Source organism: Octodon degus, unplaced genomic scaffold, assembly GCF_000260255.1.
Source record: "Octodon degus isolate 3935 unplaced genomic scaffold, OctDeg1.0 scaffold00042, whole genome shotgun sequence".
In the NCBI taxonomy this organism is placed as follows: Eukaryota; Metazoa; Chordata; class Mammalia; order Rodentia; family Octodontidae; genus Octodon; species Octodon degus.
Window position 1 is genome coordinate 10,423,852 of NW_004524618.1, and position 15,185 is coordinate 10,439,036.

Here is a 15,185-nt window from a genome sequence, read left to right on the forward strand (position 1 = left end):
AGGAATACTCAAAGATCTGGTTGAGATAGTGACTCCCATTCAAGTAGGGAAAGCATTATGATGAACCTCTTAAAGGGATTTTTTTTTAAATTTTATTCATTTATATATGTGTGTGTGTGTGTGTGTGTGTGTGTGGCCAGCTCTGCCCACCAGGGGGCGGGGCTGGCTGGCATGTGGTGCTGGGGGATTGAACCGTGGTTCCTGGGCTTCGCTAAGCTTGTTCCAAGTAGGTGCTTTAGACCACTGAGCCATCTCATCAGCCCCAAAGGGATGTTATTTATAAAATAGATTACCTGAGATTCAGTGATAAAATGATAAAAAGTATGTCTCTTTGCAAATCTTTGGGGCCAGGGAGATAGCTCAGTGGAATAAGCGCTTCCCTGGCAAGCGCAGGGGCCTGAGTTCAATCCCCGGTTCCGCAAAAAAAGGAAAAAAAAAGAAAATGATTATTCATCCAGAATAAGGGTGTCTCAAAGGAAGATAGTTCATTAATGTTTGCTTTCAGAGGTGCATTTTATTTGGAGAAAAAAAATGGGCTAGCCAAGTAGATTATTCGGGACAACTGAACCTCATGGGGAATTTATCACAGATGTGTCAGGGCCACGTGCAGGAAGGAGCACATAAAGGCCCAGAGAAGTGAGGGCTGTGGGCCTTGGGTGCAGTGTGTTCAGTTTCTACACTACTGCCAGGGCTTTGTTAAAACCTGTCGAATTGTTGTCTCATACTGTATGTGGTGTTTTGAGTACTGTAGCATAGTTTTAGCTTCGTGAAAAATAAAAATATTAGTAGCTGACATTATCAAATACTTGATATCTGCTAGATGTGTTATGTGTTCTTCTCCAGTTCTCACAATAACTTAGCTAAGGAATGTGGCAATATTTCGGTTGTACAAATGAGGAACCTGAATCAAAGGTTAGTAATGTGTCCCGAGGTGCTGTGGCTGCCGTGAGCGACAGGGCTCGTGTTCGTGCTCGGTGGGTCTTTGTGACCCCTCTGAGTTGCTGCTTGTTGTGCTCTGGACCGCACAGCTCTGCTTTGGTCCCTTCTACTTGGAGCAGCGTCTCCTCAGCAGGCTCTAGACTGTGCCGGTAGCGGGTGCAGCCATCAGGTACGCCGCAGCTCGAATGCACCCTTTTGCCAAGATTTCCCTCATGGCTTCATTTGGAGGGAAACTGCCTCCTCTGAACTTCCACCACACTTTGTACATTTCTTCATATATTTATTTTGCCTTTGTTGTAATTATTCTGCATATTTTTAAAATTACCAACTGGTAATTATCTTTGATTCCCCTGGAGCCCAAGACAGCTTTAAACATTAAAGCTATTCAGTATGTGTTGACTTGCTGTTTCAGGCAAAAACCTCAAAATAGGAGATACTCCTGATACTTTTTTTTTTTAATTGAAAGAACATGGCAATATTGTAGTGGAATATTTTGATTATTTTTCTTGCTTGTTATTGGAAATCTTGTTAAATTTGCTGGTGATATAACTCAGTGTGGTGTGCATTGCCTGGTTTTGTGAAAAGGCTTATGTTCTTAGGTATCACAAATAATGAAAAAAAGGTAGAAAAAAACCTGCTGTTTTAATTTTGTTCACAGCAGTGGGTCAGATTATGTTTTACTGGTGTTAGTTTTTATAATAGGGTTGATACAATATTGACGCTCAACAATTGGTCGTCATTGATGATATTATCTTGTGCATATGGCCACGGTGGGGCTGCCAGATTGTTCAGAATGAGCTGATGGTCAGGGGAAGGCTCCTCGTCAGTGGACTGTTTGCATTTATTACGTGTATCTCAGGGTGGGTTGGCTCTTGTTTTACTTGTATTTGGTTTTCTTCTCAGACAAAGGCAGACTAAATCTTGCTTGTCAAGAGGGTGCAGGGAATCTCGTCACTAATTAGCCATTCATATTATAAAGGTTTTTCCCCTTTAAATCCTTTTATTTTTTAGCAGTGCTGGAAATTGAGTGTAAGGCCTTGCGTGTGCAAGACAAGTATTCTACCATTGACTGAGCTACGTTTTCAGTCCTTGCTTTTTTTTTTTTTTTAATTGAGGTAGGAATTTGCTTGGTAGTTTGGGCTGGCCTTGAATTTACTGTGTATGGCTGCAGGTCAGCCTTGAACTCTTGGTGATCCTCCTGTTTGAGCCACCTGAGTGCTGGGATTACAGGTATGCACCATTTTGCCCAGCTTCCAGTCCTTGCTTTAAATGCTTTAAGGGCCAGTGAGATAGCCCAGCTGACTAAGCACCTGCCTAGGAAAGCATGGGACCAGGTTTTGATTCCTGGCACTGCGTGCCACGCTGGCCCTGCCCCTGGGCCCTCTGAGCCGGTCACAAGATAAGGTATGGTGGTGTACGCCTGGATCCCAGAGCTGGGGAAGCTGAGCACCAGAGGATCACTGCGAGTCCGAGCTGCATAGTGAGACTCAGTACCAAATTGTATATAAAATACTAAAGTAAATGCTTTAAAATAAGCCATTTGCCTATTCTAATTTACTTTATAACATTTCATTCCAACAAACAGCAAAAAGCCCCAAATTAATAATCAAAGCTTTTAATATTTATATGGTGATTGAGAAATCTGTGATTTATTGAGTTCTGAGTCTGTTAAGTTACATCTTCTGGTTGAAGGAAGGGGAGGGAAATGGGAAGAAAAGCAGGATATATCACACACAGGTACAAATTCCCTATGCTGAAAGTTATCATTTTGTATATATAATAAACCAGTTTAAAAAAATAAGGGCAGGCCAGATAGCTCAGTGGATTGAAGCACCTGCTCAGGCAGACACAGGGGCCGGGGATTTGGTCCCCGGCATGCCGCGCCGACCTTGCCATGGGGGCATGCTGAAACAGTGACTGAGACGGCTTGGTGGTGTGCACCTGTAACCCCAGTGCTTGGAGGCTGAAAATAGGATCACTACGAGTCCGGTCTGTGTAGTGAGCCTGAATACCTGACACATTAGAGGAGAGGCTTAGGTCACCACCCGTGGAGGTTTCAGCCCATCGCTGACTGGCCCTGAGGCGGATGGCCTGCAGAGGGGCATTGCCGAGCAGAAGCAGCAGGGCAAGCAGCTCCCTTTCCTTTTACTCTGTCTAGGTGTGGGTGGTGTCATCCACGCCTGGGCAGGCTCCCCAAGGTCCATACCAGCACTGTCGCCCTGGCCCAGCCTGCCCAGAAAAGCCACCTCTGAGCACACGAGGAGGGGGCAGCTAGGTATAAGCCAGAGCATCTCCTGGGGCTCTTTCTACAATTTTTGGAGAAGTCTTTTTATTAAAATAGTCTCCAGAAAAGTGGACATCAGTCCATGCCACTTTGAATTTATGAAACTGCTAACAAAGCAGAGGATAAGACAGTAATTCAAAAAATATCTGTTGACTTTTAGTGGGTAAAATTTCCCCAAATTAAGAGGCTTACAAAACAGTTATCATTGAGGCTTGGGAATCTGATTGTTAAATTCCATTGGAAAAATAAATCAGGATACAGCAACTGGTAGTGTTAATATTCTGAAGGGATATGACAGTAAAAAATATAAAATGATGAACATTTTAATTTTAGTGATAGAAAGTTCAATTCTCCTTTGTAAAATTCTTGTTGCTAATGCTAAAATATTATAAAAGTAACACATATTTAAAGGAAATAGAATGTAGCATGTAGTTTTATACTTCATATATAGACTATTCTGTGATTTAGTATAACCTTGTTCATTTTTTAACAGTTGGATGAGGCACGTACAGCCCTCCCTTAGTGTCTATATGAGATCAGTTCCGAGAGCCCCCCAGATAACATCTGCCATACACACAGGTCCCTTCTGTTGACAGGGTGTAGTGTTTGCATGTAACCTGGGCACGTCTTGTGTATTCTTTAAAAGTCCTCTCTAGCTTTCTTATGCCTAACGTAATAACAGTGCAGTGTGACACAGTCGCTACAGAGTATTGTCTACTGAATAATGACAAGAAAAATCTGTACACAAGGAGTACATGTGCATTGTTTTCCTGCTTTATTTGTAGTCGTTGAGTCTGCATTTGTGGAACTCCTAGACACGGAGGACTCACCATCCTGTTACTGTCTTCTGTTTGACAGATGAAGAAGCTAAGCACAGAGAAAGAAGGGACATTACCAGAGCCACGAGTGTTTCGTCTTACGCAGTCTGGCCTTAGATCCTGTGCCTTTCCTTAACTCTTACTCAGCATTGCTTCTCACTGGGTGGTTGAGAACTTGGGATTTGGAGAGAGAGACCTGGGTGTCCGGCACTTTAGGATGCTAATAAGTTTCTTGACCTCTCTGGGCCTCAGTATTCTTGTTTATCAAACAGGAGTTGTTGGCTGGGGAGATAGTTCAGGGTCTAAGTGCCTGCCCGGTAAACACAAGGACCCGAGTTCAATCCCTGGTGCCATATGCGGGGCTGGCCCTGAAACCGGGCATGCCTGTAATCCCAGTGCTGGGGAGGCTGAGACAGGACGATCACTACAAGTCCAAGCTGGGTAGTGGGATACAGTAGCAAATAAATAAATAAATATTTTTTAAAAGCCAGGAGTTGGTTTGTTTTTTTTTTTTTGCGGAACTGGGGATTGAACTCAGACGCTTGTGCTTGCTAGGGAAGTGCTTATTCCACTGAGCCATCTCCCCAGCCCCCAGGAGTTGTTTTATGGGTAAAATGAAATAGGATGTGTTAACTACTTCGTACAATGTTCAGTAGACCCTGGTTGTCCAGTAGATGGAATTATTATAACAAATACTGAGAAGCAAAAGTCAGTGAAGGAAGATAACCATTGCTGGTATTTTGAATTATATCTTCCCAGTTTTAAAAAATGTTCTTGATTTATTCATATGTATTTCTTCCTTGTGTAACTTTGCCATTTGTGTATAACCCGGAAGGCTTGAATCTGCCCACTTAGCAGGAAGGCAGGCCTGTTTTAGTTTATATGGTAGTTAAATATTTTTTTTGTTTCCTGTGGAGATCGAGGAGGACGTAGTGGGCCAGGGAGATAGCTCAGTAGAATAAGTGCTTGCCTGGCAATCACGAGGGCCCAAGTTCAATCCCTGGTTCCACAAAAAACAAAAAAAGAAAAAAAACCAGAGGAGGACTTCGTATATACATTTTTTTCTTTTTTAAATAAAAACGAAATTGTTTCTGTTAAAATTCTGATATGAATGTCTACAAATCAACAAATACAGGATACTATAAGTGAAGGCAGGAGAGCATGTAGTAAGATTAATTTTAGTTGAATAGCAACAAAATACTAATTTCAGAATATTTAGAAATAACTGAAAAACTGCATCTGAATGAAATCTTAATAATAGACTGTTTCCTTTGATAAGTAAGATTGTAGAAGTTTCACTGTACATTGCTTTGTTAAATTTAGTTGTGATATATCAGTAACTAAACTAAATTCTCTTCTTAGCCTTATTAACAAGTTGGCTAATGCTTTTTTTTTTTTTTTTAGATCTACACACAATGAGCTGGAAAAGAATCGGTGAGTCAGCGATGAGGTGCAGCTTGTTTTTTCTTACCCGTGTTTAAAAAGCAAACTCACCATTTGACTTATGTTAAATACATAGATAGTTGTAATTTTATTTTTAAAATGTGTGACCTATGATTCTGATATTTATGTATGTTCTGCTATAAAAAAGTAAGCTTATGTGATGTAAACTAGAAAACATTTTAAGCTCATTTGCATTTTGATTTGCATGGGGTAGCTGTCTATTTGTGTGTTTGAGATAGGCTTGTGGCTTAACTGGTCTTGCTAAGAGATTGGGTTTCTGGAATAGGTCATAAACGTGACAAATCGGAGCACATTAAATCTCCCTTGCAGTTTGTTCATTCACTCATTTATTCATGCATTCAACAGATATTTATCACCTGTGAACTAGTGTTGCTGCCTGACAGGCAGAACACTTTCCTAGAAAATAGTAGAATGTTTAAGATAGTTTCTGTTCTTAAGGAACTCACGGCTTCATGGGGAAGGGATACAGCTAACTAGAATGCTGTTTAATCTGCTAAGTTTGTTAATGGAGAAAGAGTGGGAACTGCAGAGTGCCAGGGGTCATCTTGGGAGGTCGTTTCACCCGTCTTTGTGGGGTCTGGGAAGGCCCTGCAGAGCATGCTGGGTGAGCCCTGCAGAGGGGGGACCCTGCAGGAGGTTCCATGTGGGGTGGGAGATTACAGCAGAAGGTCAGCCAGGTCCAGTCGAAGAGTCTTGTCAGCGGCGCTCCGGGGTTGACTTTCCCGAGACCAGGTACAACATGAATGGCTTTTGTTGTCTGCTTTTTGGTACTAGAGGTTGAGCGCAGGTACTGGCTGGTGCGTGCCAGGTAAGTCCACTACCGATCAGCTACTTCCTTGGCTCTTTATTATGTATTAATTTTTTGAGATAGGATCTTGCTGAATTACTGAGGCTGGCCTTGAACTTGCAGTCCTCCTTCCTACAGAGTATCTGGGATTGTAGTTGTGTACTGCTTGGCCTGGTTAAGTGTGCATACATTTTATTAGCTGAGCTGAATGTAATGTACAGTAAGGTTTTTTTGTTCCTGCTACTTAGGTCTGAGACTTTCTTTTTTTTTTTTTTTTTTTCCTGTGCTACTTCACTAGACGCATTGTTCTCTTATCCCCTTCTGATAACCCCAAAAAGGCTAATAGATAATCTTGTTTAATGTAGAAGGCCTAGTAGATGTTATTCATTTCTTTATTTCTCATTTCTTCCCTGTCTTTTTTCCCCCCCTTTTTCTTCCTCTTTTCCCTGTGGCTTGGCTAAAAGGTGATAGAACATTAACCTTTCCAAGATGTGTTTGTTTTTCAGAGGGATGTTTATTACTATAAATAAAACTGTATAATTTAGTAGTATATGTTAAGAGTCAGTGTCCCGAAGAAAATCAAATGTAATAATCTGTGTTCTACTTCTGAAAAGATAACAGCTGCAAACTAGCAAGACGCAGGAAGATTTAAAGCGTAGGGAGGGAGTAAGCAGGAAGGCCGCACAGCGACATTTAAAAACTTTAATTCTGTGTTGTTAACAGTTTTGGCCCCCACCCAGTTCTATTGAATAGTTCTTTTACCAAGGCACCATTTTAATTCGATAAGCTAAAGAAAATAGTTAACCAAGCTTTGGCATTCTTTAAAATAAATAGAATTTTGCTTTGCCTGTCATCTGCCTTTTAGCAAGATCTTGCATGAAGAAAATAACTCATTTCAAAATGGTGTCTTTCATTCTGAAACTATTCTTTTCATTCTGCAAACATATTCTTGAAATAATTTGTAGTCTTGAAATTTTGCCACTTTGTAATATACTCAAGGTCAGAATTTGTTTGTTCATTTCTCTCTTTAGCTTGATTCTAACTCTTGCCCATGTGGCACTCTGCCTGATTTTGTGTTTTTTCCTGGGGCAAATGCGGTGGGATTTGGAGTAGGTGGTTTCAGTTACTGGTGGTAGGCAGGGTCACTTCAGGTAGCTCTCCAGTGTAGAGTCCCAAGGTTATGGAGGAGCTGACCAGCAGCAGTGTTCAAGCTCATACCCTGGGCCTAGAAGAAAACCTGTTGAGAGATGTTTGGGGTCTGAGGTGCCCAGAGTCATGTGTTCTAACTCACAATTATCCCTTAAAGTTCTTAGGTAATTCTATAATTTAAAAAAAAAATTTATTTGTGTGTGTGTGTGTGTGTGTGTGTGTGGCCAGCTCAGCCCACCAGGGGGCGGGGCTGGCTGGCATGTGGTGCTGGGGGATTGAACCGCGGTCCCTGTGCTTTGCTAAGCTTGTTCTAAGTAGGTGCTTTAGACCACTGATCCATCTTACCAGTCCCGGTAATTCTATAATTAATATAGAATTTTACTTTCTTTCTTGGATAGGACCTGGGGGTTGCTTTCTGCCAGAAACCATGTTGATTATGCGTAATGTAGTCTAGACTATTGAGAACATTTGTTACCTGTGTGCTGTTTTTCCCTAGACCTGTAACAGGTCGTAAGAGGACCCAGATGTGGAAGTAGAAAGGAAATAGAGTGTTTTTAGATACTCTGCATTCGTCGAGGACCTATGTGAAAATTCTCCTGGTAAACATACTGAGTCTTTGAGCATGAAGAATGAAGAATTTGGCTTATCTTTGTGTGAAGTCCTTTGCAGAAAGTAAACTGTTCAGTACAGATTTTAGACTGCTTCACTGCTTCTCCATTATCTTAACTCCAATTACTGATGATGTTTTGGACAGAGTCAACAACTTTAACAGGACTCTAACGGTCAGGAACCTTAGTGTTGAGTGCAGGAGAGGCTGTTCAGCCGCAATAGCTGTCATTCCATTGAAATAAAAGACTTGCCCTTATTACAGCTTTGGCAAAGCTGGAAGGGCCGCATGAGGACACTGGACAAATAATGCCTTCCTAGGCAGCTCAGAACTGACTGTGATAAAAGAGACATTATTTTTAATGAACGTCCAACAGATGGTATTAAGTGTCCTCCACATATATGGGCTTTCATGTACTTCTGACGGAAGGATGAAAATTAGCATTTATGGAATTCTACCATGTTTCCTCATTACACAGCGCCCTTATGTAATTCCATAAGGAAAAGGGTCCGTGTGAGTAGTTAGGGAGGCAGCATAAGTTGGGCTTAAGAAAAGTGAGTAGGTGTTTTAAGTGGATAGCAGAGCCTACCATTGTAGTTGGAGGTAAGGATGTAAAGGTAGGTTGGGATTAGACTGCAGAATGTCACAGTGTGTCAGGGAGTTGGGGTTTTATTTTGAGGGCAATATTTGAAGCTTTTGTTCAAAGAGTTAGCCATAATTAAAACATTAAGAAAAATACTGTCTACCTAGAAGCAGGGAGACCTGAGTGGGTGCTGTTGAAGTAAGCAGGCCATGAAGTAGGAAGCCAAGAGTTGGCACTCAGGCGACAGTCAGGAGCAGGAACGGTGTGGGGACAAGAAGCTCTATAAAGGAAGACTGCTGGACTGCTTTCTGGTAATTGTTGGTACTCATTCTTACCATTTCATTCTTCACATAGCAGCACATGGGCTTTCCTCAGAGTGTGTCCGGTCATGTCATTTTCTCTGTTTGTCATCGTTGGGATCACTGCTTTTTGCTCTTAGATAAAAATCTGTGCCTTGGGGCTGGAGAGATGGCTCAGTGGTCTAAACCACCTACTTAGAATAAGCTTAGCAAAGCACAGGGACCGCGGTTCAACCCCCCAGCACCACATGCCAGCCAGCCCTGCCCCCTGGTGGGCTGAGCTGGCCACACAAACACACACACACACACACACACAAATAAAATTAAAAAAAAAAAAAATCTGTGCCTTGCGTAGTCTACTGCTTTACCCCTGCTCTCTTGAGGCTCAGGGGACTCTGCTTGCTTTTTTTTCTTTTTTTGAGACAGGGTCTTCCTGGGTAGTTCAGCGTGGCCTTGAGCGCCCTGTGCCTGCCCTCCATGCCTGACCACACTCCTTGCTTTCTTTTTCCTCAAACACACAATGTTCATTTCCATTTTAGGGCTTTTACACGTGGTGGTGTTCTGCTTGAAAGACCCTACAGTTCTCAGGCCCCTAATCATTCTCATTCCGTTGCCTTTTCTGTCACTTTAGTATGTTTATCAGTGAGGATTGCTTACTCATATTGGCTTTTGTCAGTAAAATACAGCTTTTCAAAAGGCAGAACCCCCCCCCCCCCGCCCCCACCGGGGATTGAACTCAGGCCCCTGCACTTTCTAGGGAAGCGCTTATTCTACTGAGCTATCTCCCCGCCCCAAAGGGCAGAACTTTATTTGGCCTTAGCACACAGTAGGAACTAGTCACCAGTGGCAGAACGCTGGGTGGTACCGAGTGGAAGGAAAGCCGGCAGGGCGGCCGGGCGTGTGCGGGGCCTGCATTTTGTCTCCAGCACTGTCCACACTGAACAGTCAACGAGATATGGTAACTCTACGTGAGACGCGGCAGATACATAGACACTACTTAGCAGGCAAAATAGCTTCATAGGTCGGAAATAGGAAGTTTAATGATTGAATTCCTAAATGTAAATTACTGAGAAAACGTGGGTGGGAGTGTCCTCTGAAGGATTTCTGTCGTGCAGAGCATTATCCTGATGAGGAGGAGCGATTGAGAGGCTCCCAGGTTAGAGGCTCACTGGCTCGTAGCTGACCAGGGCATCAGGCGCACAGCAGGACGACAGCAGACCACCGGTGTGCTGAAGGCTTCCAGTTAGTGCACTTTGTGTTCCTGTGCAGTTCCTACGCCCTTTTTAGTCCATGATTTTAAAATGGTATTTTAAAAGGAAATCTTTTTGTATATTTGAAAACTAATAAGTAATTTCACTTGTTGTGTTAGAAGTTTTGATGTTTTGTTTAACTTAATTGTTTAGACATGAAAAGGAATGTAATTTTTTCCCCTAGGCTGTTGAAAATGTCCCCATTTGACAAGTATTTTGACAGAGTGATTGTTTAGGTTTGTGATAAGATTCCTTGGGAGGAGGAATGTATCTTAATTGATTTTAGCTATGTATTTTATATAAGTAGGGCGTTTGCTTAAAGGGTACATTTTTATGTATACTTAATGATATACACTTGTTAAGAAAGAAAACAAGATTGACTGGGCAGAATGTTCATTAAAACTAATGGTACTTAGGGGCTGGGAAGATAGTTCAGTAGAATAAGCACTTGCCTGGCAAATGCAAGGGCCTGAGTTCAATCTCCGGTTCCACCAAAAAAAAAAAAAAAATTATGGGCCAGGGAGATAGCTCAGTAGAATAAGTGCTTGACTGGCAAGCATAAGGTCCTGAGTTCAATCCCTGGTACCACAAAAACAAAACAAAACAAAAATCCTCAAAAAACTAATGGTACTTAAAGAATACTTGCTGAACATATGTTTATGGGTTAGGGAAACAAAGCTTTTATTGTAGTCTTGAAATTAACATAGCCTCACCTAAAAAAGTGTACAGTTTGATGTTGGGTCTTATAATTCTGGACTGTTCAAAGGTTTTGAAGCCCTAATTTATCACTAAGATACAAAAGGATATTACGATTTGAATTAAGTCCAGCTTTATGAAATGTTCCAGAAAAAGGGCACTTATGCAAAGCCCACGGCTAACAGCGTATGTAATGGTTAAAAACTCAATGCTTCCCCCCAGTAGTAGGAAGACAAGACTTTGCACCCCCAATTCATGTTCAACATTGTACTGGGGAGTCTGCCCAGGGCAGCTAGGCAAGAAGAACGAATAAGACATCTTGATTGGAAATGAAGAAGAAAACAGTTCTATTTGCAGGCATCATAATTGTATGTATAGAAAATTCTAAAAGAAAAGAAAAACTATTAGAGCCCATACACGTTTAGCAGTTTGGGGTCCGAGATGGATACACAAGAACCTCTGCTGCTTCTGCATACCAGTCGTGAACAACAGGAAATTGTTGAAATTCATGGAAAAGGAATATAAGGAGACCATTACATTTACAGTAGCATCCAATAGGATAAAATACCTAGGAATAAATTTGACGAACATGAAAACTAACTGAAAGAATTTAAAGAAATCTAGAAATGGAAAGACATTTGCTGTTCATGAATTAGAAGACAGTACTGTTAAAATGGCAGTATTCTTCAAGTTGATCTATAGTCAACACAAACCCTGTTAAAATCCCAGCTTCGGAGGTGGTGCTGATGTGCAACAAGTCTTACTGTGCAGAGATTGCTCACAACGTCTCCTCTAAGAACCTAAAGGCCATCGTGGAAAGAGCGGCCCAGCTAGCCATCCGAGTCACCAATCCCAGTGCCAGGCTGCGCAGTGAAGAAAACGAGTAGACGGCCTGTGTGCATGTTTACTTGTGCTTCAGTAAAATCACAAAAAATGCAAAAAAAAAAAAAAAAGCAAAAAAAAAAAAAAAAAAAAAAAAAAAAAAAAAAAAAAAAAAAAAAAAAAAAACCCAAAAAAAACTCAGCTTCTTTCTTTTTCCTCCCAGAAATTAAAAAACTGATCCTAAAGTTCCTACAGAGACATACATAGGCAAAGTGTCCAGAAAAGTCTATAATCAATCTTGAAAACAAGAATCAAGCTGGAGACGTGCTTCTCTTCCAAACTTACTACACAGCTCCTATCTCCACGGCAGAGTGGCACAAGCCTCAGGACAGATGGAGATGGGTGGTGTAAAGTTGGCAGTGCGGAGGTAATTTCTTGGTTTGTGGTTCCGAGATGACCTGTCAGGTTTCCAGCCAGCCAGTTTTTCACAGAGATCCCAAGACAACTAAGATACCTTTTCAAAGGTAATAGCTGAATAAATAGTGTTGATGCATACAAAGTAATGAAGGTAGATTCCCTGCTTCACACTACACATGGTAATAAATTAAAAATAGATTGTAGAACTAGATTTTTTTTTTTTTTTCTTTTTTTGGCAGAACCAGGGATTGAACTCAGCCCCTTGTACTTGCCAGGGAAGCACTTATTCTACTGAGCCATCTCCCTGGCCCAGAACTACGTTTTTGAGGGCTAAAACTATAAGATTCTTAGGAGAAAACATAGGAATAAATTTTTGGTGACTGGGTTAGGCAGTGGTTTCTTTGTGGTACAGCGGCAAAGGTGTAAATAAACAAAAAAATAGATACATCGGACTATCAAAGCTAAAGACAGTTGAAGCTGAGCATCGAGGCACACAGCTGTAACTCCAGAACTCTGGGGCCCTTGAAGCAAGAATTGGCAAGTCGGAGCACAGCCCAGGTCCCCTCACAGCTTGGTGAGACCCTGTCTTTGAATGGTTGGTGAGTGAAGGAACAAAGGAATGAGGGTACAACTCGGTGTGTGTGCTCTAGGGTGACGTCCTAGCATTGAAAGTGACAAAAGAATTGAAGAGAGTATTAGTAAACTAATGAGTGTCATATCCAGCATATATGAGAAACTCATGATACCAGTTATCATAACATTTATTGTACCAGTTATCATTCATTACTGGGAGAGCGGAAAGTCCGGAAAAGCCCAGTGACCTTGCCGTTGGCATGTAAAAACTGATGTCACTGGGTGTGTGGTGCACGCCTGTAATCCCAGCACTCAAGCTGAGGCAGGAGGATTGTCCCAAGTTTAAGATCAGCCTGGGCTACAAAGTGAGCTCAAGGCCAGCCTGAACTGCATAGTGGGACACTGTCTCAAAAAGACCAAAATAAATAAATAAATAAATATAAATGAAAACTGTGAAGCCATCATTAACTAATAGCACAGCACAAATGAGAACACTTTATAATGAAGACATGTAATTAGGGGCTGGGGAGGTTGGTTAAGTAGAATAAGCACTTGCCTTGCAAGCTCAAAGGCCTGAGTTCAATCCCCGGTTCTGCAAAAAAAAAAAAAAGGCGTAATTAACCACAGATAAGTTTGCAGTATCCACGTAGTGCAGTACCTAATAAGGTATTAGTATTTGTGGGGAAAGTTTGGGCTATATTATATGTGTGTATAGTATTTGTGTGTATGTGTAGGTAGATTTCACTTAACATGTGAAAAAATACAATTTTATGTGTATTTGTTAATGCCTTGAATGGCAAAATTAAAAAGTATAGTTGTAGAGGAAAAGAGAAGCAGCATTTCCTATTGCTTCTAGTTTTCTGGTTAGGAAAATATGGATTCTTTTAGTCTGAAGGTAGAAAATTGATACACCTAGTTTATTTTATTTTTTTAATCAATAGGTTTTTATTTTATTTTTATTTTATTGAGAAATATCAGTGAGACAGTTTCAAAGCTGATTAATAGGACAGTTTCAATAATTAATACACTGTACATTGCTATCTTCTTAATGGTTATCCATAGCACAAAAAGCAGACAGGATTGCCTGTCCAAACACTATCACTACGAATCTTTCTTCTCATTGAATTAAGAGAAAATAGCTGTATATCTATCTTAACTATTCTGTATATACAAATACAAAATGGTCCGTCCTTTGTATCCCTTTTTTGTTTAGTCCTGTCAGAGATGGGTATTCTATTGGCATCTAAATATTATAGGTGCTTGAATTCAGCAAAACAATCCAACACAGTTCAGCAGTTCACAATAGTAGTGGGTTATCCGCAGAAGTTGTTGACTTGAGCCTTTTACAGCTCAGCATATTAATATGGCTTTACTTTATATACCTTGTTTTTATACTTTTCTGCTGCATGGTTAAGACCAAGATGAAGCAAGACCTATATAACAAGAAACGTAACTTTTGTATCTGATAAGGTCAGTCAAATCCCCTCAGGATTTATCCTGTAACCCTGTACTGTACTTTGTAGATCCTTTGTCAGTGTCAGCCATGTGGATGAGTCACGGCCATTGCTTGGCCAATTTGCTTTCTGTGAAAGCCTGAGAGAAATTTTTCTCTCCATGTGACTCTCCCCAGGCACACTATACATCATCGATCACATTCCTCTGTGGCCTCATAGTCTCCTTGATCAGAAAATTTGGGGCACAGCTTAGTTACACGATATTACAGTACAGGTTTGCCTATGTCCTGAGTTTTCACTAACCTTGAAAGGCTAGGGCCAAAATGTTGGCTGACCTTGCAGCACTTCCTTTTCTCCAATTTTTTTTTAAAAATTTTGTTTATTTGTGTGTGTGTGTGTGTGTGTGTGTGTGGCCAGCTCAGCCCACCAGGGGGCGGGGCTGGCTGGCATGTGGTGCTGGGGGATTGAACCACAGTCCCTGTGCATTGCTAAGCTTGTTCTAAGTAGGTGCTTTAGACCACTGAGCCATCTCACCAGCCCTCCTTTTCTCCAATTTTTGATCTGCAAACATAGGTTGTCAACCCTCCAGAAGAGAAGTGTATTACCCTGCCACATATGCAGTTCAGTTTACCCTATCTCTCTAAATATCAAACATCTTAGGCATGACGTGGAACAGGTAATTTCCATCAAGTATTGATGATACACCTAGTTGAAATGTATATAAAAGTTCCAAACAAGAGAGAGGGGAAGGGGAAAGGAAAGAGGGAAAAAGTAAAAAGAAAGAGAAGAGAGAAAGAAAAGGAAAATATGGAAACAAAGCTTTGTAAATGGGGAGGGAGTGAAACAAGTTATGTACAAGTACAAATTCTCAATGAGGAATGTGATCCTTATATATATCTAAAATGTACCAAAAATAAAAAATAAAACAGTATCAATAAAATATAATTTGGGGCTGGGGAGATGGCTCAGTCGGATAAGCGCTTGACTGGCAAACGCAAGGATCTGAGTTCAATCCCCGGTTCTGCCAAAAAAATAAATAAAAA

General features: G+C 41.1%; 1 protein-coding gene across 4 annotated transcripts in view; it reads left to right on the forward strand.

The window, feature by feature from the left end:
- Mxi1 (MAX interactor 1, dimerization protein) overlaps nucleotides 1-15,185 on the forward strand; it is a 76,188-nt gene that overhangs the window by 33,370 nt on the left and 27,633 nt on the right. For all 4 annotated transcript variants that reach the window (XM_004631523.2, XM_004631524.3, XM_023715577.1 and 1 more), the window contains exon 3: nucleotides 5,446-5,475. In XM_004631523.2, coding sequence (XP_004631580.1) covers nucleotides 5,446-5,475 — 30 coding nt within the window. The remainder of the gene's footprint in view (nucleotides 1-5,445; nucleotides 5,476-15,185) is intronic.